The 25,150-nt window shown below is 37.7% G+C and overlaps 2 protein-coding genes across 2 annotated transcripts in view; one reads left to right on the top strand and one right to left on the bottom strand.

The window, feature by feature from the left end:
* CHRNA5 (cholinergic receptor nicotinic alpha 5 subunit) overlaps window positions 1–11,599 on the top strand; it is a 19,898-nt gene extending 8,299 nt beyond the window's left edge. Inside the window, exons 3-7 of the mRNA XM_085303646.1 lie at window positions 5,117–5,268; window positions 6,061–6,105; window positions 6,856–6,965; window positions 7,975–8,806; window positions 10,904–11,599. Coding sequence (XP_085159772.1) covers window positions 5,117–5,268; window positions 6,061–6,105; window positions 6,856–6,965; window positions 7,975–8,806; window positions 10,904–11,065 — 1,301 coding nt within the window. The 3' untranslated portion in view covers window positions 11,066–11,599. The remainder of the gene's footprint in view (window positions 1–5,116; window positions 5,269–6,060; window positions 6,106–6,855; window positions 6,966–7,974; window positions 8,807–10,903) is intronic.
* A 1,832-nt stretch (window positions 11,600–13,431) lies between these two features.
* Window positions 13,432–21,244, bottom strand: CHRNA3 (cholinergic receptor nicotinic alpha 3 subunit). Its single transcript, XM_085303233.1, has 6 exons — window positions 21,103–21,244; window positions 19,064–19,203; window positions 18,949–18,993; window positions 18,138–18,247; window positions 15,995–17,006; window positions 13,432–14,604 (listed from the first exon to the last, which is right to left on the bottom strand). The coding sequence occupies exons 1-6, from the start codon at window positions 21,155–21,157 to the stop codon at window positions 14,476–14,478; spliced, it is 1,491 nt and encodes a 496-aa protein (XP_085159359.1). The 5' UTR covers window positions 21,158–21,244; the 3' UTR covers window positions 13,432–14,475.
* Between the last annotated feature and the right edge of the window lie 3,906 nt (window positions 21,245–25,150).

The raw sequence follows: 25,150 nt of genomic DNA, 5'->3' as shown, positions 1-25,150 counted from the left end.
AGAAAGTAGCTATGCAGCTGGATATTCTCAAATTGTACCCCCCCCCCAAAAAAAAAAAAGAGAGAAAAGAAAATCAGAATTGTAACTATAAAAGGGAAATGTCATTAATGCTAATACAGAAATCAAGTATCTATGAAACATTAAGCTGAAATATACAAAAAACCATGCACAACTTGGGAAATAGGGATACAGGCATAGGAAAATTAAGTTGTGTCTTCAGGAAGGATTCATTTTAAGTATATTTTAAAAGCAAGACATGGCAAATCTACACACTCGCTCTGTAGTTACAGACAGGAACAGGAATTATTCCGTGACTGATGCAGGTTTGTTGAACTGAAGACTTCATTAAAAATAAATATACTTTAACCCAATAGCTGTGAAGATAACTTCTGTATGTGTCTGTGTGTAACACAGTCTGTTGCTGTGTATTTGTCCTACAGGCTCGAATTTGAATGGTCTTTGGGAGCAATTCTTACATCTTAAGTGTTTTTATATATGCACTGGAACTGGTACATTGTATGTTGCTCATCAAGTCTTTGCTATTACAAAATCCAGGTGTCAACAAACTTGAAACAGAAAGAAACTACGTTGTAGGGAGTGCACAGATAATACCTCTCTGAGAACCCTAGTTTGCTAGGCGTTTGTGAATGAAAGAAATACAGTGTAAACAGAATTGTCCTCTGAAAGGAAAGGGTCGACAGTCTTAAAACCCAGCCCTGATCTGACATGCAACAGGAACATGCAGTGTGTTGGTGTATGTTAGGATTTGGAGGGAAAAGGGATCCTCCTGATGCACCTCTTCTGCTCATCCATTTCTTTAAACTATGTTCTGCTTTCGCTCCTGCTGTAAAATTTAATGGAAAAGTCAGTTAATGGCAGGTGGCTCGTTCCCCCCGCGGGATCTGTAAATGCAGATCCCTTTCTCATCTGCGCAGCAGAATGGCCACTGCTGTCGCCGAGCCCCCCAACAAATGGGAGCAAACTAAAACTTCTGTGCCTGTCTTAGTTGTCTACACTGCAGTCGTTGCACCCACTTAGGACTAGTTTAGGTTCATTYAAATCAATGGCATAAATGATGTTAACCAAGTCACTGCAGCAAATTGAAAATATTAAGCTGTTGATAAAATTCTGAGATAGATTTTGCAGATTGCATTGAAATAATGAGAACTGATACTCTGTGCAAGTATGATGGTACCTGACATAAGTGATAGTTTAGTAATCCCRGACAATTATAAAATTTTAGTCCTCTTAGATTTCTAATAATCTCTGATTCACTGAATATTTATGATATGGACTTCTTATAGTAATTGTTTATACTGCTTTTAATTGTTACTTTTATTTTGTTCACTTTACCCTCTTTTATGAGAAAGATTAAAAACTATGAGTGACCTTCTGCACGTACCATTCACTACTTTATCTACTTCTGTTATGTTCACTAAATTCACTCTTCTCCAAACAAAATAATCTTCTCAATCTCTCCTCATATGGATGACTCTCTCTGGTTTTAATCTCTTTATGCCCTTCTCTGGTGCTTTTCTATTTCTGCTGTATCTTTTTTTAGGTGGATGCTGTTAGTGAACACAGTTTCTAGATAGGTCATGCCATTTGCTTATATAACGCCATCATATTTTAAATCTACATTAAAAAGATGATCGTTAACATCTTTCTAGTTTGGTTTACTCTATCTGGTAGACTGTCTATAGTAATTGTTAGGTCTTTTTCCTCACAGGTTTCAGTCTCTTTAAATCTTATCAGTGAGTAGTAGAAATTTTTGTCTGGAGCATGTATTCAGGTCTTCGATGGTTGCTCTGACTTCTGTCTGGGAGCTRGAGACCCTTTCAAAGCCATTCTCTTCTAGGGGATGTGTGCGGCTTGTGCTGCTTCTGGAGGTAGTGGCCTTATTCAGCTCTTACCTACTGCCTCTGCTGAAAGTTGTTCTCTTTTAGTTTACTTATCAACTAATTTATCTTTTTGTCCTCTTCTCTCCTTATACCTTTAGGTTTGTCCTTCTCCTGTTATTCAGGTTATATTATATTTTGCATACGTTCTCACAATAAAGAAACCTTAAACTTGGCATTTGGGTATCAGTATCTACTGATATCCTTAAGTGAGAATGTATTGGTAAAAGATTAGGTTTTATTGAATTCCGCAAGCTAAAGGAAGTTGCTTGATGTGGTATCTTTTAGGGCAATTTACAAATCTCTTTTCTAGCTCCAGCTGCTCTTTACCTTGTGTTTCTCCATCTGCAGTGCTTTTTCTCAAAGCTCTACCRTGTGCTCCTTTCTCTCGGGAGATAAAATAAGGCTTCTAGTTTCCAGTTCTTGGTAAGCAGTATAAAAATTTTGGCTGTTCCGGATCATCAATTTGTCTCCAGTTTCTTTGAGCTCTGGAGGACCATAGGTGCTGTCTTGGCTTAGATGAAAATACTTTCAGTTTTAGAGGTCCTGAAGAAGGAGCGCACACCTTGGTCGATAGTAGGATGTGGTTCTTTTTATGTGGATGTTTTCTGTTGCTAATGCAGGTGGACTCCTAAGCTGAAATAGTACACCTGCTCACAATTCCAGTGTTGCCAGAAGTATATATGTAGCAAGTTGTTTTATCCCTGAGTCATACAGTCTAAACTTTGTTTTATACCACTGGTACCAGTACCCACCGCAKTTCTGACTTTGCTGCAACATCTGAGTAGTAAATATGACCTCTAGAACACAAAACAGCCTGACCTTTGATGTAGCTTTTTATGTAACTAACATTTTTGAGAATTCTTGTTTCCACCTAGTTTCACATCATTTCCTCCTCTCTCCCTTGCCACCCTCCTCTGCTAAGGAATTACCTGTTTTCATCACTGTTCTCATCAGATCTAAATCATCAGAAGCTTTAGCATGTGTATCTGTGAGATGTATGTTCTCATTGTCTCCCATATGAGCGAGGTAATCTTCTGCCAGGCTCTGAGTTTCATAATTGTGGAGCTGGAGATTTAAAGTCTTGTACATAATCTCCTGTGCTATATGTACATGCCAGTTAATCCAGTGGCATTCATATTTGTGTGTGTGTCACTAGAATTTTGGGCAATTCTATGCTCAGGGTATTAACTTGCATTTGTACCTCTTTAAGAAGCTGCTGTAATAGTTTGTGTCTTAATCACAGACTAATGCTTGCAAGTAGGGCATTGCATTGCGAAGGCAAACTAACACATGTAAGGTATGGCAATGCAATGTAGAGATAGCGTCTGCGTAATTAGTTATTTCCACCATTGAAAAGCACAAGTCCCAGGCTGACATTAGCAAAACATCAAGGAAGCGATCCTTTATAAAAGCTGAGAGAAGTGCTGGTGCTACCCTTTTAAAAGACTCCTTTCTAATATTTTTTTGTTTCCAAAAGAGCATAACTACTATTTCTACATTAGAAGATGCAGTTGCCTTCTTTTCTGATCTAAAGTTCCCSTTCTAAAGTCCTGTATCTAAAATTTTCACTACATAACTTGTGGTATGTTAATTTTAAAGAAGTAATTGCAGCTTTTCAGTGATCATTTGGCCTATATTTGGTCCTTGGTTACGTTTTGGTGCAGACTTGCATGATTTTCAGTGTGTAGTGCACATTGCTGCAATATACTGCAAAAATGCAGTATTTTATGCTGAGAGGAAAAAAGCAGATGTTTCCACTATTTAAAACAACATACATCCTTGCCACCTTGTGATGAATGAATAATTTCTTGCTYGATCAAAATGTATTGTGGATTTTGTAACAAAACAATTGGAAACAATGCTGTCAAGCATATTTTTTGCTAAGATTTTCTTTAAATCACAGACTCACAATTTCAACATAAAGATTCTTGGGAAAGGCTCAGTGAGAAAGGTGGGAACAGAAACTTGAAGGCTTGGGCTGGTGACTGTAAAGTGTATATTTTTGTATTCTCACTGATTTTGGAATTGTTCCTGTCTACTGCAGACATGAAACAGGAAATAAAATCAGCAAGTCTTTTAGTTCACATCTACATAACAGTGGATACAATCTCTAAGAATAAAAATSCCAAATGCTTATCACAGCCTGTAATATTAACGAGCTGAGACAAAGGCAGAAGTGATAGGCCTGCTTCTTTTGAGGTTGACCATGAAAGCTCACTAATACTGAGGATGGGTTGATGAAAAGTCAGGACGGTCTCAGTGGAGTTCTAAGCAAGGATCTCTTTCACATAAGATAAGATGCTTATCAGGACCCTGGTCCTGAGTCTCCACCTGTTTCACTTGCATTGGCACTATCAGAGATGAAGTTAGGTCAATATTTGTATTTTATGACAGCATTTGTTTAGCAACTACCTTGTTTCGATGCCTTCTTGAGGACAAAATGTTCTTCAGACTTGGAATAGCTGCAGTTGAACGTGCAGTCAAATTGTGGCACAGAAAGCAGGAATAAAATGTTATCTGTACTTATTCAAGGGATGTGTAACTGAAAATGAAATAACTGACTACATACTGCTGTTTAACTATATGTGCTAAACTTCCAGTGTAACATCTACTTATTCTAGCGTTGTATTGACTGGAAAACATCTTTCTAGTTAAGTACAGGATTTTTCCACATTGCATTGTAGAACTACTGCAAAGCTTATGCATCCCAGAAGTTAGCACATAAACATTAGAAGAAATAATGTATAAAACATGAAGATACTGGTGTATCAAACAGGAGCCCAAGTTACACAATGCCTCATCAGTTACAATATGCTAAAGATCCCTATAGTGAGGATGCAGGTACCGTTATTCAGCGCCATCTTGGTTTAGAGTGATATAACCACACTCCCTCATCTTGCTAAGCTTTTATTTCTAGATTTCCGTAATTACATGGCACCAGGTATATGACAAGTGCTTTTTGTCTTATTATTCCTAAAATTATTTTTATGTTCTTAGGCCTTAGATTACAGCAGTGTGAGATGGTTGTATGGCAATACTAAGGAAGAAAAGGTAATTTTACAAAATTCTCCTTCCAAGACCTCGACCATGCTTCCAGAGAAAAGAGGAYGAGAAATTTAATTCTGTATAAGCAAAGCTGTAGCTGTTTGGACATAGAAATACTGTTATACTCTATTAATTTAAATCAATATTAACAATATTCTTTTGTTGTGTAGGTATATCTGAACCTTCTTTTATTGCTAAAAGCGAAGATCGTTTGTTTAAACATTTATTTCAAGACTATCAAAAATGGGTTCGTCCAGTGGAACGGTTGAATGATACAATAAAAATAAAGTTTGGTCTTGCAATCTCTCAGCTGGTAGATGTGGTATGTATGTTATATACTTTTTTCCTCTAATTCATAGGATTCTGGAATAGTAAAAAGCAACATAATATCGTATGAAATAGTTGTTCATCTCTTTATTTAAACACAGTAGTTAAACCTGTAAAATGATTATCAACATAATAAAAAATGTGTTGTAGATGGGAGCATAAAGAAGTTGAAGTGAAGAAAAGAAAAGGTGGCTGAGAAAACAAGCAACTCTTAGTTGAGTTGCACAAGATTTAGTAAAGTTTACAGTGAAAAGAGTGAAATTCATAATAAGGTTAGGGAATTGAGATTTTATTTGTTTATTGAATGCAAAAAATGCATACTAGTCTCATTTCTGTAAAATTCAGGAACACTTGCAAATACTGCCCTTTTCTCCCCATAAGTTACAAAAAGCTGAAAGCCTTCAAATATGTCACTTCCATAGAAATTAAGATTATCTCTTGACATAACCTGTAATATTAAAGAGATTAATTTGACATTTTTTCTAAAACTTACTTGCTTTAAAATATTAATTTCAAGTTGAATTCACTGTTTATAGCCATAAGAAGATTTTTTTTTCCACCACAGGTTGGTTATTCTTTTATATTTCCACAGAAAAACAGTAGGACTACATACTTGTTTGTGGTTGTAAGTTTACAAAGTGTTCGTGTAAATATATTTATCAAGGATTGGAATGCTTTTAGAATTGCTTTTTATATTTTAAATTAAAGACCTATTTGAATTAAAGCAGTTAGTTACAATGAATGTGCTAGAAAATTTTTTTTTAATAAGATATACTTTGTTTTATAGGACGAGAAAAATCAATTAATGACGACAAATGTTTGGTTGAAGCAGGTAGGTGCAGAATATCAACAGAAGATTCTGGCTACTTCCTTTGTTCCCAAGCTGCTCCTCATTCCCTTTTTCCCTGGTAACTTTCACATAAGTTCAGGCATTTCTTTTCAGAAGAAATTTTTTAGACTACCCAGAAAATACAAAATGGGAATATGTGGATGATAACGTTTTGTATCCTCTTTTAATAGTTTCTGCAGGAATGYGTGGCAGTCAAACCAGTTCAAATTAAGTAAGAACTGACCGGAATGTGTGTTTAAACTTAAAACAGAATATATATTTAAACTCTTTAACACTTGCATTTTTTCCTCTTGAGCTTTTATTCAGATATAATAATACCAAAATAATAACATGTTTTTATTGGTGTTATTTTGGTGCTGCTGCTGAAACAAGGAAGGAGTATGTCATGAGAGCTGCAATATGTTTTTTGTTTGTTAGCTTTGACTAGAAAGTTTAGATAGTTTCTTTTAAGCTTCGAAACTCCTTGGAGTTCATTCAGAATCAGCCTTTTAAAATTTGGTTGTTTCTACTTGTAATAGCTTTTACTTACGTAAACCTAAACTGAAAATGGATTTTAATATTTTAAGTTCTACGTAGAAATACTGTCAAATGGCTCTTACAACAAAAAGTAAACACTGAATGAGATAAGTAGACATCTATTCAGCTAATGTACTGTTGTACTCAAAATTTATATATATTTTCATCCAGTCTTGCCGTGCTCAAATCAATTTCTGCATCTCCATGTGTCTATAGGAATGGATAGATGTAAAATTAAGGTGGAATCCTGAGGACTATGCTGGAATAACATCTATTCGTGTCCCATCAGATTCTATTTGGATTCCAGATATTGTTTTGTATGACAAGTAAGATTTTAATCTTTTCATGTAAAATACATGTACTTTCTCTAACTTCACTACCCAGCTTGCTTGTAGAAGGGACTCATTGGATGAATTATGTGTACACATTAAGTAGAGCTAAGAATATATGGGAAGGCTTTACAATATGACTCCAAAATGCAGATTGATTTTTTGTTGTTGTTGTTGCTTTGTTACATGCTGAAGTATTTTGCTTTGTTTTGCTTCTGTATGGAATTTCTAGTCTTTGAAAAGTTTTTTTTCACTTCCTCATGAAAACTTTGTTAAYGAGAAGGCAGTGTCTTGCACAATGYTGGGTACAAACTAATAAGGCAGAGTGATGGGATGGGAGCATCTCATCTGTACTGTTGTGAATTGTATTCATGGATTTAAAATTAAGTTCATTTGGCTTTAAGTTTTGTGGGGAAGTAACAATTCACAGCAGAATACATTTTGAGTGAACTTTTCTGTTCAACTTCAATGTCTGTACAGTGATGGTAGGACACCTGAGGAAAACGTTGGGATTATAAAGATTAAAAACTTAAGTTTGGAGGTGGCACACAGGTATCTTCTCAGCTGATTTTTTTCTTTTTTATTCTTCATTTAGTGTAATTTGTCCAAATTACAAAGTGTTTCCGGTGTATTACCAATACAAACTACAGGTTGTGCTGTGAAGGTCAGAATTTTGTTGTTATTTTGTTTTTTTTCAATTTCTTGCTTAAATCGTGAGGACCTCAGAAGCTTGCACAGACTTTCTCGGGACTCACAAATGTTCTTCACTCTTCCAAAGCTATTTACCTGTGTGACATTCAGATTGAAAAGAAGTGGGATATGAACACAAATGTAAAATTTTGGCTGTGAAGGGGGAGAAAGGATAAGCAGCTAAAATGACTAATAAAAATACTCGATGAAGCCTTAAGTGAAGCTATTTTCTCTTGAATATGTATGTTTGTATACATATATTTATATATAAAATAGCTAACACATTGTAATTGCATGCATGTATCTCTTCTTTTAGTGCAGATGGACGTTTTGAGGGAACATCTACAAAAACTGTGGTAAAATATGATGGTACCATTGCTTGGACTCCACCAGCAAACTACAAAAGTTCCTGTACTATTGATGTAACCTTCTTCCCCTTTGACCTTCAAAATTGCTCTATGAAGTTTGGTTCCTGGACTTACGATGGCTCACAGGTTGATATAATTCTAGAAGATTATGATGTTGACAAGAGAGATTTCTTTGATAACGGAGAATGGGAAATAGTGACTGCAACAGGGAGCAAAGGAAATAGAACTGATGGATGCTGCTGGTATCCATTTATTACATACTCATTTATAATTAGACGTTTGCCACTTTTTTACACGTTGTTTCTCATTATTCCCTGTATAGGACTCTCATTTTTAACTGTTCTCGTCTTCTATCTTCCTTCAAATGAAGGTGAAAAAATTTCCCTTTGCACTTCAGTATTGGTTTCTTTGACTGTTTTTCTTCTTGTTATTGAAGAGATTATTCCCTCATCTTCTAAAGTTATTCCGCTTATAGGAGAGTACTTGGTGTTTACTATGATATTTGTGACATTGTCCATTGTGATAACAGTTTTTGCTATCAATATTCACCATCGGTCTTCATCTACACACAATGCTATGGCACCTTGGGTCCGCAAGATATTTCTTCACAGACTTCCTAAGCTGCTTTGCATGAGAAGTCATGTAGACAGATATTTTGCTCAGAAGGAGGAAACAGTCAATATCAGTGGATCAGAATCATCTAGGAACACCTTGAAAGCAGCTCTAGATTCTATCCGCTACATTACAAGGCATGTCATGAAGGAGAATGAAGTTCGTGAGGTGGGTTCATTAATCATATTACACTTGTTTTCTAAAATCAGAAAATGGAGAACCAAATAACAGTTTAGATTGTCTGTATGCAGTCTCGTATTAAATGTATGCTAGGGTTTCCAGTTCTTGTACTTCACTGTCAGCCATGTAATTATTCACTGGAAATAAGTGCAAGTATGGTGCAATACTGAGACATTTTACTGTATCAGCCTGATATTTGTACAATCYGTGGGTTACTTWAAATTTGAACTTACCTCTAGAAGAGAGCAACAGTTTTTAAATACCATGAATTACATTAAATACAGGCTGTTGCCATATATTATTCATTTTGTGCTGAGATCAAACAGGGGCTAGATGATCTCTTGAGTCATCTATCACTATTATCCCTTCTATCACTATTATTATGCCTTTAAATTATATCAGACTATGTTGAACTGTCCTTTCCTTAAACATTCAAGTAAGAGCATTTTGAATATTTTTTTTCCCTTGCTTTTTAAGCTAGCGAAYTCTAAGGGTGCCTCAGAGACCCAACCACTGCTTTCAGACCTACTTGGAAATACAGAAGTTTGTTGTCTGATCTCATGATGCTGCCATCTGTTTCTGATGGCAAGGCCTCAGATTATTCTAATCTATCTCAATGCAGAAATGATCATTTGCAAAAGTTTCTGGTTGCTGATAACCTGTTCTCCCWTGCTAGCTCCTCTAATGCAGCTTTGCAGGCCTCTCCTGTGATACTAATTATCACAAGGGGTCCAGATGAGATTTTGATTAATTGTATCTGATGCAGKGTTAAAACAGCATCTTACATCCTGCATTGCATTTTCTGTAAAGCATATATAGAATAGTATGCTATTAAATATGTATTTTCCTGTAAATGGCAGGGTTGTTTTTCCTTCTCTTAATGGACTTGCTCTGTTTGTCTGTGAGTGACAGGAGAGGTGATCTGTATTTTGTTTTTTACACGGGAGGTGCTGTGATCTAGGGCTCTTGGTTGGCAGGGTTCCCTTGTGTTGAATTAACAGAGTTTTGTTTGGGAAGGTTCTTTGCCTTTTGTAAGCTTTGAGTTTGTAAGAGTATTTAAATTTGCATCTAGCAATGATACATTTAAATAACTTCACACTTGAAAATGTGCTACATCAGTTCTGGTGGCCTTCTTTTTACCACTGCACACTACTAAGTTGCTACTGATAAATTGTATTCGTTACATTCTTTACTAAAATGTTATAATTACTGGCTGATACACATTATGTTAAGATAGTGTTTCTGGCAGAAGAACAGAGAAGGACAATATTATGATTGTATTGTAAATAAATATACCGGAAGACTAAACCTCAGAGCTAAATAAACAGCTGAGTGTGTCTCATTATTTGGCCTTAAAAGTGCAAGCTTTAATTGCAGAAAAAAGTAAGGTTTTCAGGTCTAACTGTTATAAATAAAAACTACAGTTGATCTAACTACCTCTTATCTCCCAAGTCTACTGCTTCATACAGGTAGCATCAGTTCATACTTAAGGCAGTAGCTTAGCAGTGTTTTAATGTACAATTATATTGGCTGTATATGCAAAACTGTATTGACRTGAATAATTCTATCAAAAAGGAAAACAGTCTTGCAAGTACTGTGAGTGTTCTCTCCTTAGTGTGTAATTCCATGCAGTAGTAGCTTCACAGTCTGAAGTTTGACACAACAGTTATTGTCTGTGTTTTTTTTCTTTCTTCTTTTTTTTTCTTTTGTTTTGTTTTTGTTTTTAATGTCTGGAAATTTTACGTTAWAATGAGGTTATGGCCTGAATCCTAAAGCTTCCAGTATATTACAAAATGCATACCGATTTCTTCTCTGTGTAGTTGAGGATGATCAGTACTCTTCATGGTCAGTTACTGTATTGAAATCTAGTATTTGTGTTGTAGTTAACTAGTCCTCACAAAGGGAAGTGCATTCCTGCACTAGCTCACAGTGTAATTACAGAAGATTTATATAAAAAGGGGGTTATTAAATTGGCCTAGTTGAAGAATGTGTACTGTAGGGTATCTGAATAAGAAATGAGGAGTTGGATACTGTTCTTATTGTTCTCACAGACACTGAACAACTCTTGTATTCTTTGTTTTTTAGGTTGTTGAAGACTGGAAATTTATTGCTCAGGTGCTTGATCGAATGTTCTTATGGACTTTTCTTCTGGTTTCAGTAATTGGATCACTTGTGTTATTTATTCCTGTTATTCATAAATGGGCAAATATAATAGTACCTATGCACATAGGAAGTACGAATACATAAAATATTTTTGGATCTGCCTCCAGCTGACATGGTTCTGAAAAGGTCCATAGTAGCTCTGTTTCCATGCAAGTTCTTTGTAGGTGTGTTTCCGATAGAATGAAAAAAAAAACCAAGAACAGAAAATGATAGTATGTTAAAACATGGCACCTAGGACATGAGGAAGTTGATTTGCTTAGTGCTAATCTACTAATTCACTTCTAAATCTGTTCAGAATCAAGAGGACCTTCTCRAACACTTGCATGTATGGTATGTCAAAAAATATACTCTAACACCTACTAAGAAATACAAGAATTTAAAGTTTTTTAAAGAGGATCATTGTAGACCAATTATTAAATTGCTATGTAAAGTATTATACTGAGTATTAAATATTTGCAAATACTTATGCAATGGAGTTGCTTCTTTCTATTATTAGAGTATGCAAAGGAGGATTTTTATTGGCATAAGTCCTTTTGAATGTGTTGTCAGTGTAAGATTTCTACAGAAATTTAAAAATAATAATATAAGCATCAATATATAAATAGCGATATGACTGCATGTTGCCTTCATAAATTTTCAGTGAAATTTTTTGCAAAATTTTATGTTAAACTTAAAACTTTAATTCTAGAATACTAATATGAACCCCTAACATAGTAAACCTTAAAATACTTAGGGAATATGTGCATATTAATCACTCATTATCAGTTTTGGAAAGGGAAGCAAATACACTTAAATGACTTGCCCAGGTTGCACAAGTGTTCTAATAGGCCAGAACATTCAGATTTCCTTATTCTTGATAAGTAACTTGATACTTATTCGCAAACATATCCCATCTCTAACTTTGCTTCTCAAAATTAAGTTTGTAGCATGGTTACCAGGAATTTGGGGAATGCCTTTCTGAAGGAAATAATTTGAAAATTCAGACTGTGTAACCAAATATTGTTGATATTTTTTTACATATTTGTTTACAGTGAATTTGTAAAACTAGTGTGATAGTCCTCTCACTTATTGGATCATACATAAATTTGAATAGCAAGGACTTCCCACAGATAACTTTCCCTACTTTCTCTTTTCTGAGAGTATTGACAAGTAGGTATGCTTGTATTGTGACTTTTTAATCATTTTATGAAAATACAAATTTAAATTTAGTATTTACAGAATATAAATTCATTACAGTGCCACCTTTCTTAAAGAAAAGTTACATTTTTCATAACAAACACTAAAATAAATGGGAGTTTCCATATGCTTAAGTTTCTGACAATGTATTTCGTAACAGTTGTATCCTTCAGGGCTAATATAGTAAGGCAAACAAGAACAAAGCTTGGAAAGTTTTTGTTTATTTAAATAGTTATATTAAAAACAACATTCATGTCTATATGAAAATTTCATATAAATCTTTAGTAATAGTAAGTTAGAGTAGTTATGGACTTCGAAAAACATTATGTATATTTGTCTATTTTTTTAATCTCCTTTAAAATAAGAATTGTTTGGCATTGTAGTGACTATAATGCTGTTTGCTTATGTCATAACTTACAAATAATTGAATATTTATTTCAAATTGTTCCACCTGTAAGATGTTTTTGTTTTTRTGTGGCTTTTTAAGGCTCACAGGCAGGGAAATGATACAGTCTGACATTTTTTGTTCAATTTACAAATACTTAAGACTGAAAAGTGAGTTACTCTTCTTCAATTACACAGTTACATCTACCATAAGATATCAGTGTTTCCTCATTATAATTCATTTTAAAGGTGAACTTGCAGTGAAAACTGGTCTGATTTAATACACTAATATCATAACATTGCCTTTCTCAATATTATTAAGATATACCAGTGCATCAATCACTGTGTGTGTGTGGAAACTGCGAAAATTACTTCAGATACATTATTTCCCCTTCAAATACAAAGTTTATTTTTTAGTTCTCGCTGGGGTTTGAATTACTTACAAAAGTTTACTCTTACCCAAACAGGAAGTAAGATAAGTAAAGGTATAGATTAGTGATATGTTTCTAACTCCTCCCCGGCATCTATTTTCCCCTCACAAAATTATGGCTGTAGATTAGCAGCATATTGACCAATGCAGTCTGAACCTTTATACTAATAACTACAATTTTTTGTAATTAAATTCTTTCATTTCTATAAGCTGATCATGGAATATATGGATAAAACAGCTGACAGTAGAATCCTTAGGGTCTTCAGCTCATCCTCAGGTGTATCCAAACCAAAATAATTTTCAATAGACTCAGAAGTGTGGACTTACGTAACTGGTTGGTGAATGTGCTGAATGGTTGCTAGTGCTACCTTATATAGCTTTTGTCACTTGGTCAAAATAAATGAAAAAAATCACAACTTTCAACAGCTTGATTCTCTTTATTTTCATAAATGTTACACCACTTTGATACCACTGTATTTCCAAAAAGTTTCCAGTTTGGCATAACTGGAAACAGTTCATAACTTTACAAAACGTTTTCTCATTACAGTATTTTGTTGTACTGTTTATTCATGCATTCAAAACATCTGTAGTCACAGACAAAAAAAAATGTATGCCTAAGAAGCAATTTTTTAGCATACTTCACAGGAATGCTTTGTATCTGCCTGCCTTCCCACATAATAAAGCACTTTGCTGTGGCAAGATGCTTCCATATCCAAACTATCCTACAGTATTTTGATCCTTTGCATAACCCCCTGACTGCATATTACTGTGTTTTATTTGTATACAGTTTAAAACATTATTAGGTCTGAATAGCTTGATGTTTTTCTGACAGTCTTTTTATATAGTGAAAATATGCTGATGCACAGAGTTTATATTCTGGCTGCTTTATCATCATTATAATCTATTAATCACATTCATTTTCCTTTCCTAAATAATCCTGCCCAAGGTCCTTTCCTCCCATAATTTGAATCATTGTTTATACACCAGGTGGCAATGTTCTCCATTCTAACAATTCAGTAGATAAGCTTCCTAAATTCCTTCATTTTTGTGGGAACAGTCACTGAACTAATTATGAACTTACTCCCAGAAGAACCTGTCGCAGCATGAAAAGACTTAGCACCAGACTCCTGGAAACAAATCTGGTAGCTCAAGTATTGAGATTGTCTCAAACTTCAGACTACCTACGTAGTTATCAGTTTCTTTATCAAACTAGTTTTAAACTATTCCTATAAATTTTAATGTACTACCTACATCTTTACCAGTTATTACAAAGAGTAGCTGGCAAGCCTAAAGCATATCCTAAAGCATATCACCTTGAGATCAGCTGGCATAACAGCTCAGAATAAACTTTTCACATTTTTAGTAGAGCCGCCTTGGTCAAGCAAAGTTGAAGCTAAGAAAGATCCTTATTCTACTAATGAAATGCATACAAAAGACATCAGATGCAGAGGAAAAGAGGTTGGTTGGCAAAAGTTTCATTTTTGTAAGGTATCATTTTGAATTTTTACATTTCATCTCCAGCCATCAAAGGTTGTAAAAACAATCCTGCTGTTCCTAGAATACATACCAGGACAAAAACCCATAGAAAAATGCGATCAATGACCATGGCAACATATTTCCAGTCATCCTGAATCTGAAAAATAAACAGATCAAATAGAAACTAGGCATGTTTATTAGATCAAAAACTTGCATTAACACTAAGATCACTTCATATAATGAATGTAGTTTTTTTCCCCCAAATACAGATTGCCTTTAATATATGCACAATTTTAATACCAGTGTTTTTAATACCAGTGTTTTTGTAGACAAATTAATTCACCTTGAAGAAGCTTTATTTGAATAGGCTATTTGTAAAGCCAGAAATAGCTCTCGAAATACAATTAAGTTGTTCACCAAGACACTGGACCTCATGAGATAGTCTCTCTTCTGTATGCCAGTCCTAGAAGTTAAGAAGAAGATAATCTGGACAAACCTGACTGAGAATGTAAATCCTACTGCAATTGAAACAGACTGCTCCTACTGGTCCTTAAGCAGTATATGAGAAGACAGAAGTTAATTGATATGATAATTTGGTATGTTAATGTTTTAACTTCTTAAGTGGTACTGGAATTTAATGAGTCTCATGCATGATGTAAAATTCATCTTCTTACCTTCCATGTGGAACCAAATTTCCAAGAACATGTTTGTTTTTATTGTATTTTTTCAGAGGATGTTATAACAAGAGTGACACTGAAGTAGTATATATATTGCATGTTAGTAGAAAAATGGTAGATGATAATTTTAGTTACTCTGTAATTACAATTTCAATTTTGACTTATTTTTTCCCCAGGTAGGCTAATATGAAATGAATAATGCTTTTTTGTTTGTTTTTGAAATTTTAAACATTTTAGTTTAGAACTTGTTCTTTTGAGTTAAGGCAGACTTAAAAAAAAAAAGAAAAAAAAACCTTAAGTGTCATGCTGCATAGGATTTAAATTCGATGAAGATTGTTGTGATGTGACTRTTCTTCTTAGAATGTTTGAGAAGCAGTGATAACAAAACTTTTCCCTTTTTAATTGCATCAAGATGTAGTGTTATGGGAGATGACACTGGTGCTGTGAAAGACAAATTCTTTGCCTCTTAATTGATGGTTAACTGTGGGAGGGAGGATGCAACTTTCTAAACGCCATAGAGTTGGCAGATTCCACTATTAAGACTGTAATTTGGAAATCCTAACTGCAAATCCTGTAGGAGGCTACTCAGCTATGCTTCCCTGGCAGTGGTTACTGAGACATGTTTCACTGGCTATGCATCATCAGCAAGCAGAACGTAGTACAACATAGCTGCTCCCCAGATCAACTGTTTACTTAATTTGTAATGCAGTTTATGTAATTTAATTGTATAAAACAATGGTCTATGTTGTCCACTTTTTTTTTTTTTTTTTTTTGGGGGGGGGGGCAGTCTTCTCTTACCAAACAGTTCTACCATGTGTAATGGTAAATGGTGTCGGCAGTCTGAGTAATGGTGGTAAAATATGTTCTTACCTCTTTTGCTTCGTTCTGCATTTTCATATTTTCTGCAATGTATTTAACACTTTCAATAGCATCTCTCATTTCTGGTGACAGAACTGAAAATGAAAGCAGCGGATCTACAGATTCAGAGCTTGAACTTCTTGTGAGATTGCCACTGAAATCTGAGAACTTCATTCGTTGATACTGACAACAGCTGCATGTTGTATCTTGACATACAAAGCCATCTTTGCAGCATTTGGTTTCAGAACTGTTGAAGCAGTTTAAATGTGAAAACTCAGTAGTGTAAAATGGTTTTGGCTTCTGATTATTCTCTTCGTCACTGGCAGGCCTTGTCATAAACATGATCCTGGGAAGTAAGTTCAGGAAGATGGTTCTAACCCACACTGGCATTGTGTGTGTCTTGGGTGTTCTGTAGTGCACATTAAGTACAAATACCGTAATGACAATAGATAGAGTTACAAATATCATGGTGAAAAGGAGGTATTCCCCAATCAGTGGAATTACCAGAGAAGTAGAAGGTATGGTTTCTGTGATAACGAGAAGGAACACTGTTAAAGATAAAAGTACCGATATGCAGAGTGTCACCTTCTCACCACAGTCTGAAGGCAAATAGAAAACTAAGACAGTCAGAAAAGATATCAGCAGACATGGAATAATCATGTTGATAGTGTAAAATAAAGGTAAGCGCCTAATGTAAAGAGAATATGTGATGTCTGGATATATCTCTTCACAACAGTTGTACTTGATGTCATGTTTATACCCAGGAGCTTTAATAATAGCCCATTCTCCACTCTCCCAGTAATCTTTCAGGTTCATTGTAGAGCCAATTAAAACTAAGTCAATTTTGGCTTTATCGTAAGACCAGGAACCAAACTTCATGGTGCAGTTCTGATAGTCAAAAGGGAAGTAGGTTACATCTATTTTACATGAGCTTTTAAATATAGCCGGAGGTATCCAGGTCACATCACCTGTGTATTTCAGTAGGGCCTTTGTCTTGTCATCAACCTGGAAATCTCCAACTGCACTGTAAAGCAAAAAAGAAAAAAGAAAAAAAAAAACAGAATGCAACTATTCCTTTTAATTTCATATAATGAGATCATATTTACAAAATCTTTGTTTTTGAAAGTCAGCAATTACATGTTAACGTGGAGCTGAATAGCATGTACAGGATTGAGTCAGTCGCTGTCATAGATTTGTATAGATAAGCTTAATTGAACAGTTGTATAAATTTATAAATTTACCATGGATGATGTGAAGGGAAATATTTTCCTCTATGACTTGATGCAATCAATACTCCAAGGAGCAAATGTGAGCTCAAGTACCTCAGACCCTGACGATTGACAAGAGGATACCTGCAATACTGGCATTTCCACCCCTTTTGTGGGCAGGGACAGTAGTAAGTAAGGAGAGATGGATTAGAGTTGGAATGTATCTTTGTGTAAGGGGTGTGTTTGGTGAGGGTTTTTATATCCCACATTGCTATCCTGATCACTTTCATGTAAGAACCATATGCCAATTTCATTTGTTCATATGAAAAAGTAAAATTACAGAGGTAATTTAAGTTCTTAGAATTAGCTGACCACAGGTAGGACAGGACGATGGTGAACTATTGGTCAGTCCATAGCCTGTTTTGGATTAACGTAGCTTAGCCCATTTCACTGAGAGCAGCTTCCTGACGTAGCAGAGGGATCCATTTAGTAATGGTTTGGCATTTCACAGTCTTGGAAGCAAACATCCAAAGCACGTCATACCTGAGCTTTTGTATGTCAGTGCTGTTGTTGCATAGGTGTAGAATTGTGATTAACTGCTTAAAAAGCTAGAATTAACTTTCAGTTAAAGGGCTGAACCACAGACAAGAATTTCTACGGTAAGGGAACTTCTTGTCACCTCCCTTGTAGACGGTGTTAAAACAAACAAACAAACAAACAAAAACCAACAACAAAAAGAAAAGCGGTATAGGTGGAAGCTGGTGAAGGGCAGGAGCCGGCTCTTGCCGTAGGTGACATACAGGTGTGTACAGCTGTGAGGGGGATGTGGGACACAGGTGTGTGGAAAAGCAGGCTTCTTCAGTGAGCGGAGCAAAGAGGATTTTTTAAAAAAACAACAACATCACTTTTTTTTCCCCTGGATTAAGATAAACATGCAAGAGTCTTACTTGTTATATAAAACAATATCTGGCTTCCAGATCTGGCCGGATGGCACTCGGATGAATTCAGAACCTCCGTAGTCCACTGGATTCCAGCGAAGCTTATAATCGTTCCAGATCTAATTGTGCAAGAAGCGAGTCTGCGTTAGGTTTGGGAAGAAATTGCAATGACATGGGCTAGGCTCAAACTAAGTGCTGCTCTTAGGGTTGTTTTATTTTGTATACTATAATGACTAGATGTTTCTTTAACAAACATGTACGTGTGGTTTATGGATACCATGGAGATTGGGTGCCCACTGGTCTAGATATGACTTAGATGTACATGTAGGTGCCTGTCTCAGGAATTTTTATATTGGAAATAAAAGGTGAAAGAGGAAATGACATGACAGGACCCTAGACATGCAGAAGAGCAGAAACAGGAATACAATACGGTCATTTTTTTTTCTTTGCCTTTCTGTTCTTTTACCAGCCATTGCCTTAGGATGCTCTAGGTTTGGGTATTTTAATACTACAGCACCTGTCTTCCAGGAAAAGTAATGGGGGGGGGGGAGAAAAGGGCGGGAAGGCGCCACACGGCGCCGCGGGGGGAGGGGCAGGAAGGCGCCTCGCGGCTGAGGCGCCGCTGAGGGGGCTGCGCGCGGCTGCTGCCCGCGTCCGTTACCGCGTCCGTTACCGCGTCCGTTGGGGCCGTGGCTGCGCCCTGCTGTCGCTGCGCGCCCGCGGGGGGGGGGGGAAGCCCGGCGCCGCCGGGAGCAGGGAGAACCGCTGCTCAGGGTGGGGTCAGTGGGCGGCAGCCGCGCTGGGCGTGAGCGCTACTCACGTGCTTCAGCCACAAGTTGGTTTCCATGATCTGGTTCACTTCATCCTGGAAAAGAGGGAGGCGTCGGGCGGCGCTGYGGGGCTCTCCGCGCCGCCCGCTGCCGCCCGCTACTCACCACCTTCACCAGCTGGGACATGGACACCTCGAACTGGATGATGACCGGCTCCGAGACGTTCCTCACCGGCCTCACGAACTGGTTGTAGTTCTCGAACAGGGCGTTGTAGAGGCGGTGCTCGGCCTCGGAGCCCCCGCAGCCTGCCGCGAGAGGAGACGGCGTGGCGGGGAGCGCGCGGCAGGGGCCGAGGCCAGGCGCAGGCCCAGGCTGCCGCCGGCCCACCCGSGTGGCTGCGCGCTCCTGTCTCATTCCTGACGTTTGCTCAGGGCTGGGAGAAGGAAGGCGATAAAACGCCCCAGTCCTTCTTTATTTTCTTCCCTATGCCTCTCTGCAGAGAGAGCCCACCATGGCAGACTGCGTTGCAGTTCGAGGGTATCAGTGAAACTGGAGGCATGCGATTGCTTTCCCCTCGCAGGCCTTCCCCCCCCCCCAATCTGTCGGAGCTCCCAGAGCATGGAGTGGGAGAAGGGGAAAATTAACTGGGCAAACTGAGGCAGAACGTTTTGCAATATGAGAGTTCGCAGGAAAATGATGACGCTGCTTTCTAGYCTGAGTCGTGGTTGCGTGGTTATAGTGATGATAACAGCCCATTTGTTAAAATGTGAAATCAGTAATTAAAATTGTTTAACCATCACATTCAAAGTTATATCCAAAGAGAATGCCTGCTAATAACCCATTTATTCTTCTAAATAATTTCTGTCTGCAGTATACTCCTACTGTCTATTTTGTTGCTGGTTCTGCTGCCTATGGTACCTTGTGGTTGATGAAGAAGCTGCAAATTGAAATTGTTTTAAAGCATAACCTATTTCAGCTGTTTTGGGATGAGTTGTGAGAGAGTCCACATTTCAAACTATCTTTTTACTCCCAGAGCCAAGCAGTGAATATCTTGAGAACTGGATAGTATCCAGAAGCTGATGGTCTTTTCTTTCTCGGGCACTTTCTCTTGAAATCTCTTCTGGACAAAATATCCTCCAGCATTTTAATTGGGGGAAAAAAAAACTTCTTTTTTTTTTTGCCTTTATGGATGACACTGTATATGAATTTGGCAAAAGCGCAGAACTGAAGTCTGTTAAAAAAAACCGTATGACTCCTTTGAAACACAGATATAAAACTGCAGATAATTGCAAAGACGTACATTCATTTTTCATAGATTTTGCTGTTTTTCAGTAGATAAAGAGAAAGGAAGCAAAGTGTGTGACTGATCTGCACTGTGTCACAAAGCTGACGATACTTTCTGATCTTTACAAGAGCCTGCTCAGCCTAAGACAAGAGGGTCCTCGCRTGTCAAACTGTATTTAGCTAAAAACATTTGGATACCAATTTTATTTTCAGGTTAGTGAAGTCACTCAAGCGAACTTGCTAATTTAAGAATGCACACCCTTCTTTCATGCTTTTGGGGAAATAGCTTTTTAACAGCTACCCTTGCTCTTGTTTATTGATATCTCATATTTATGAGGTGTATCTCTCAGATCAAGATTTTTTGGAATAAATGCTCTATAATCTTTTAGCTAAACRGTTTTAAGATAGATCTTTATTACAGTCCCTTCCAAACTGTCAGCCTTTATACATGTCCACAGTACAATAATTAAATCTAGCGTCCACTGTATCTAGACAATAAGTGAATTAATGGATATTTATTTAAATGCTTCAGTGTTCTCTRTATCTACAGAGATAAGGTGCAGTGTTCACAGCACACATTTGAAGCTATTTAATACTGTCTCTTTCTTTTGGTCCTTCTGTGCTCTCCAGTATGTAAGATTAAATCTTTACATATACAGAACTTTCTCTTCTTAATGTTAAAATAGCTTTGTGGTTGTGTTTGGCATCTCAGATCAGGACTGCTTAACTTGTTACTACTTTAAAAAGAAAAAATTTTAAAAAGCCTAGGAGAAAAAGCTGTCCTAGGAATGTATATTTCATTCGCTAGCCYGGAGTAAGCTTCAACACTCACTAAAATTAAATTGCACAAAGCCATCTACTATTCACCTCTTTAATTCCCCCTTCATCAACAAAGCATAAGCAAATTAAGAATCACTCACCTTTAAAGAGAAAGCAAACAGCAGCAGTTAGAAGGAGAGTGTGCCTGCTCTCCATGGTKTTGCGAGTTGCTGCTGGTCGACAGCAGCTGCTGAAGGCAAGCTCGGCTGKCAGAATTGAGGAGCGCAGACAGCACTGAGAGCTCTGCTCCTCCGATGTAGGAAGTGCTTGGAAGCAGCAGACAGCAGGACCCCAAGCACAGCTCTGCGCAGTGAGCTCCCATTAGGTTTGCTGTGCTGCCCCCTTTCCAGCTGCCCAGACTGTCATAAACCATGTTGGAAATGGGAAATAAATTGTAGGAAAAATAGATGTTATTACTGTAGGCAAGGAGCAGTCATCTGGCAGAACAGTGGGCAGGAGTCCATAAGCTAGTGCATAAATAAACCTAGTAATCTGACAATGCTAAAGATTTTTCCAGTCGGCTGCTGTACAGGATCCTTCTTTATAAGAAGTTTATGCTAAGCTATTAGGACAGATTTAGCTAATGAAAATCTTATAATTGAATTGTGCTGAAATGGATGTTGACATAAGGGACACCTGATGTAGCAGTGAACTGAGATCATGAGACCTGAATTTCCAGTTATGCACATTTAACGTTTGAGTTTTTTTTTTCTAACAGTGTCTCATCCTTACAAATGCATGTGCTAGGTGCTTGTCTCTTTACTGCTAGGTGCCTGCTGCTTTGCTGTATGAAAAGGATGTTGTTATTCCCTGGAGTAACCTTAAGCACACTCATAAATTTTGCCATGATCTGAGCCCAGAGATATATACACAGCAGGCAGGATCCAGCCAGAGCCAGGAATTTGGACTGGAGTGAAACTAGACCAAAGCTCTTGAGAATTACTGTTTTTTTGATCATTCCTGCTTTCATGGGCTGGAAAGGTCAGATTTGGGAAGGAGTGTAAGTGTGTCAGATGCCAGCCTGATCCCACAAAATCATACTGTTCATGGGAAAGAAGACGGGGGAAAATGGGGACGTTGTGTTTGAAATTCTGRTCAAGATTATTCTGAAGCAGTAATCTAGACTGGAAAAGCTCCAGTAAACCTTTAAATTTTCATTGCAGATTGAACAGATTTCATCTTTTTCTACTGTCATGGATTTTCTTTCTGAAGTTTTTTTAATTTATTTATTTATTTATTTTTAAAGGCTTAGGTTTTTCTTTCTTGCAAATAATTTTTATAATAAAAAATCTTGAGAGAGGATGTAGCACCAGGGAAAGGAAGTGGGAAAATGGGATGTTTTCTTCTCATGTTTTTCTGGAATTGGATCCTTCAGTAGAAACAAGTAACTGAAGTTGGGTGGTAAGGGGTTGCCTTTCTCTCTTGCCTCTCTCTCTTGCCTGGGATCATCCCGTATCAGTCTTTCAGAGCCACAAATGTTTGATTAGTTTCATTTTTAGTCATAAAATCATGGTTCACAAAATGACTCATTCATCAGGTGGCCATCAGCTTCCTTATCAAATTGTTTGCCACTTTTTGCCTCCTTCTTGAAAAGTGAGATGATGCAGGGAACATGGAAGCCATGGTTGTTGCACACATCTGGGCAGTCTGTGTGTGGGGGGAAAGGGAAGAATTTGGGATTCCACCCTTGTTTTGGGTAATGGCGAGAGGGAAGCCCAGTGGGACAGGAGTGCTGGTAGGGAAGGGTGAATGACAACTCCACTTAGCAGGTGTTAAGAAGGGAGAAGGAGCACCAGACAGGGTTCAGCTGCTCTTGGCACAGAGCTTGTTCATCCTGTTTACTTCATCTCTCAGAGCATCATTCAGTCCATCCCCAGACACATGTTCTTTTGATAATTTCTTTAATTGTATTAGCTTGGAGGAAATAGGCTTTACTATCCATTTGATTTTATTTATTTTTTCCAGATAACTCAGACTTTTGGTCTTGTAGCTTAACCCTTTTGTGGACACATTTTGTTGCCTCTCTAGGGAACACCAACTAGTTTTTTTTTCCCCTTTCTGCCGCCTTCTTTGTTTCCCTGAATGAGCAGCATTATCACCAGGATGTATGTTTGTTTTTAATCACAGGCAGAAATGAGCTACAGCTTCAAAGATCATATCGGAAGCAGGTTCCCCAAAACTCAGTGTYCAAACCTGAAGAGGTTGGAAACGGCTTATCTGCAGAGGCAGTGAAGAGTCATTATATCTCTCAGGTATTTTAGCTTAATTTGCCTGGTTGCTGAAATTTTCKTCGGTGTTTGTATGCACAGATGATATTTTCTCTCTGACATCATTTGCTGGAGCTCCTGGTGAAATCAGATGGGTGTGTGGTAGGCTTATTTTCGTGGCCAGGGAGGGCAATATGATAAGAACATGTCACCATGACTACGTTGCAGAACTACACAGGGAAGGAATTTGTACAGGCAGGAGGAAGCTCATCCACCCATGAATATGATCTGCAGTAAGAAACTGTGTAGCCCTTCATTTTAATAGCTATACCACTTCTAAGGTTATTTCTCCAGATCRAATCTTGGAACCAGCTCAGGTCATGAGGAAAGGAATATTTTCCCACCTTACTCTGTGATACTGATGCGCCCTCTATAAAAAGCCAACACTGCTGGCTTTTCTGGGTTCTTTGGCTGCAGGGATGCAAAAGAGTCCCAGACAAACTCACTAGAAGGCATGTGGCATGTGTGTGTGATGGTGTTGGTGGTGCTATGCATTTGAGTGAAGACAAGATTGGTCTAGGCTGAAGGAGTTTTGTGAAGGTGTGAAATTGGGATGGAGCCACTGGAGACTTCTCCCACTAGGAGGTAAGCAAAGGCTGGCTGCACACTTCTGTTGAAACAGATTGTTAGAAAATAAGTTTTGAATGACCACTTTTTTTTTTTTAATGAAGAGCATTGCTGTAAAAACTATCAAAACTGGAAATGTTGAAGATTATTTTGTGTGATAAACTGGGACCCTACAATACTCACAACAGTGACCATGCAAGGTGGCATTTTTAATCTGTTTCAATTTCTCCAGAAAATTTATATTTTTGAAGTATTGCCAAAAAATCAAAGCAAAATCCTACTATTCTTTGAGAAGCTAAACTTGGAATAGTTTTATGGATTACATAGGCGAAACTGGTGGAGCTGCTGAGGATTAGACAAAAAAAGCATTTCCCATTCTGAAATCAGTTTTTAGTAGGACAGAATTTTGCCAAACCTTAACAATTTGGGTGAACTTTTCCATGCTGAAGTTTGCCRTAAGCTGAATTATTTCTGAAAGCTTTACAAAAATATGGTGGTGATTTCTGAGAACATAACTAAGGGCCAGTATATTGTTTCATCATGATTAAAATATGAATAAGATATATGGAAAGCACTAGAGCTGCCACATCCTGGATGAGCCGCTCTAGTTCTGCAGGATTCTCCCTGAGGCCAGGGAAGTGCCTTTTAAAAACCCTGTCTGGGCTGGTGCAGTTTGAGGCCTCCATTTGCTTGTGCTCCATGGCTGGCTGAGCTGCCAAAGACTATCTGAAACTCTCATCATGCTGAGGATAATTCAGCTGAAGGCTGCAGGGATGGAGCCGAGCGTTATCAGTCATTGCTGCTCATAAAGATAAGACCGACCATGAGACAGGAGTACAGGAAATCTTGATCTAGTTGCACTGAGGCAGTGGGGAGGAGTAGGGGGGAAGTGGGAGAGGGGAAGGGGATAATGGTTAGCAGGAGTCTGGTGTAGCATGTGAGAGCAGGAGAGAGCCAAACATGCTGTTGGTGCTGGGGGAGTGGAGCGCAGAGAGTGGCCTTTGCTCTGCAGGCTCCTAGGTCTGGTGTCTGTCAGGGTGTACTGGGGAGTTTAAGGCCGACTCACTGTGTCCTCAACTGCTTGGCTAGGGTGAAGCCCTCTCCCTTTTCCCCTCTGGAGAATGCAGTGGTTCACAACAATGTTGATGCCTGCACTGCCTCTCTCAGATTCATGTTCAAGGTTACTGTGGGATTTAAAATGGTTTTACTTTCACACTGGCAGTGCAGCACTAGCAGCTGCTCTGGCTTCTCTGTGAGTCTGTGAGCAAAAAAAAAAAAAAAAATTTTGTTATCACCTAACTTAGGGGAAAAAAGA

Source organism: Rhea americana, unplaced genomic scaffold (assembly GCF_003343005.1).
Source record: "Rhea americana isolate MKP2758 unplaced genomic scaffold, rheAme1 scaffold_2, whole genome shotgun sequence".
NCBI classification, from domain to species: Eukaryota; Metazoa; Chordata; class Aves; order Rheiformes; family Rheidae; genus Rhea; species Rhea americana.
This window is presented reverse-complemented; position numbering and strand designations above follow the sequence as displayed.

What these genes read in the sequence shown, in the direction of transcription:
- CHRNA3 (XM_085303233.1), bottom strand. Translation starts at nt 21,157, where the DNA reads ATGGAGAGCAGGCACACTCTCCTTCTAACTGCTGCTGTTTGCTTTCTC. An exon ending in TGTTTGCTTTCTCTTTAAAG is followed by an intron (nt 19,204 to 21,102) that starts GTGAGTGATTCT and finishes CTCTCGCGGCAG; the next exon opens with GCTGCGGGGGCTCCGAGGCC. An exon ending in CCAACTTGTGGCTGAAGCAC is followed by an intron (nt 18,248 to 18,948) that starts GTGAGTAGCGCT and finishes TTGCACAATTAG; the next exon opens with ATCTGGAACGATTATAAGCT.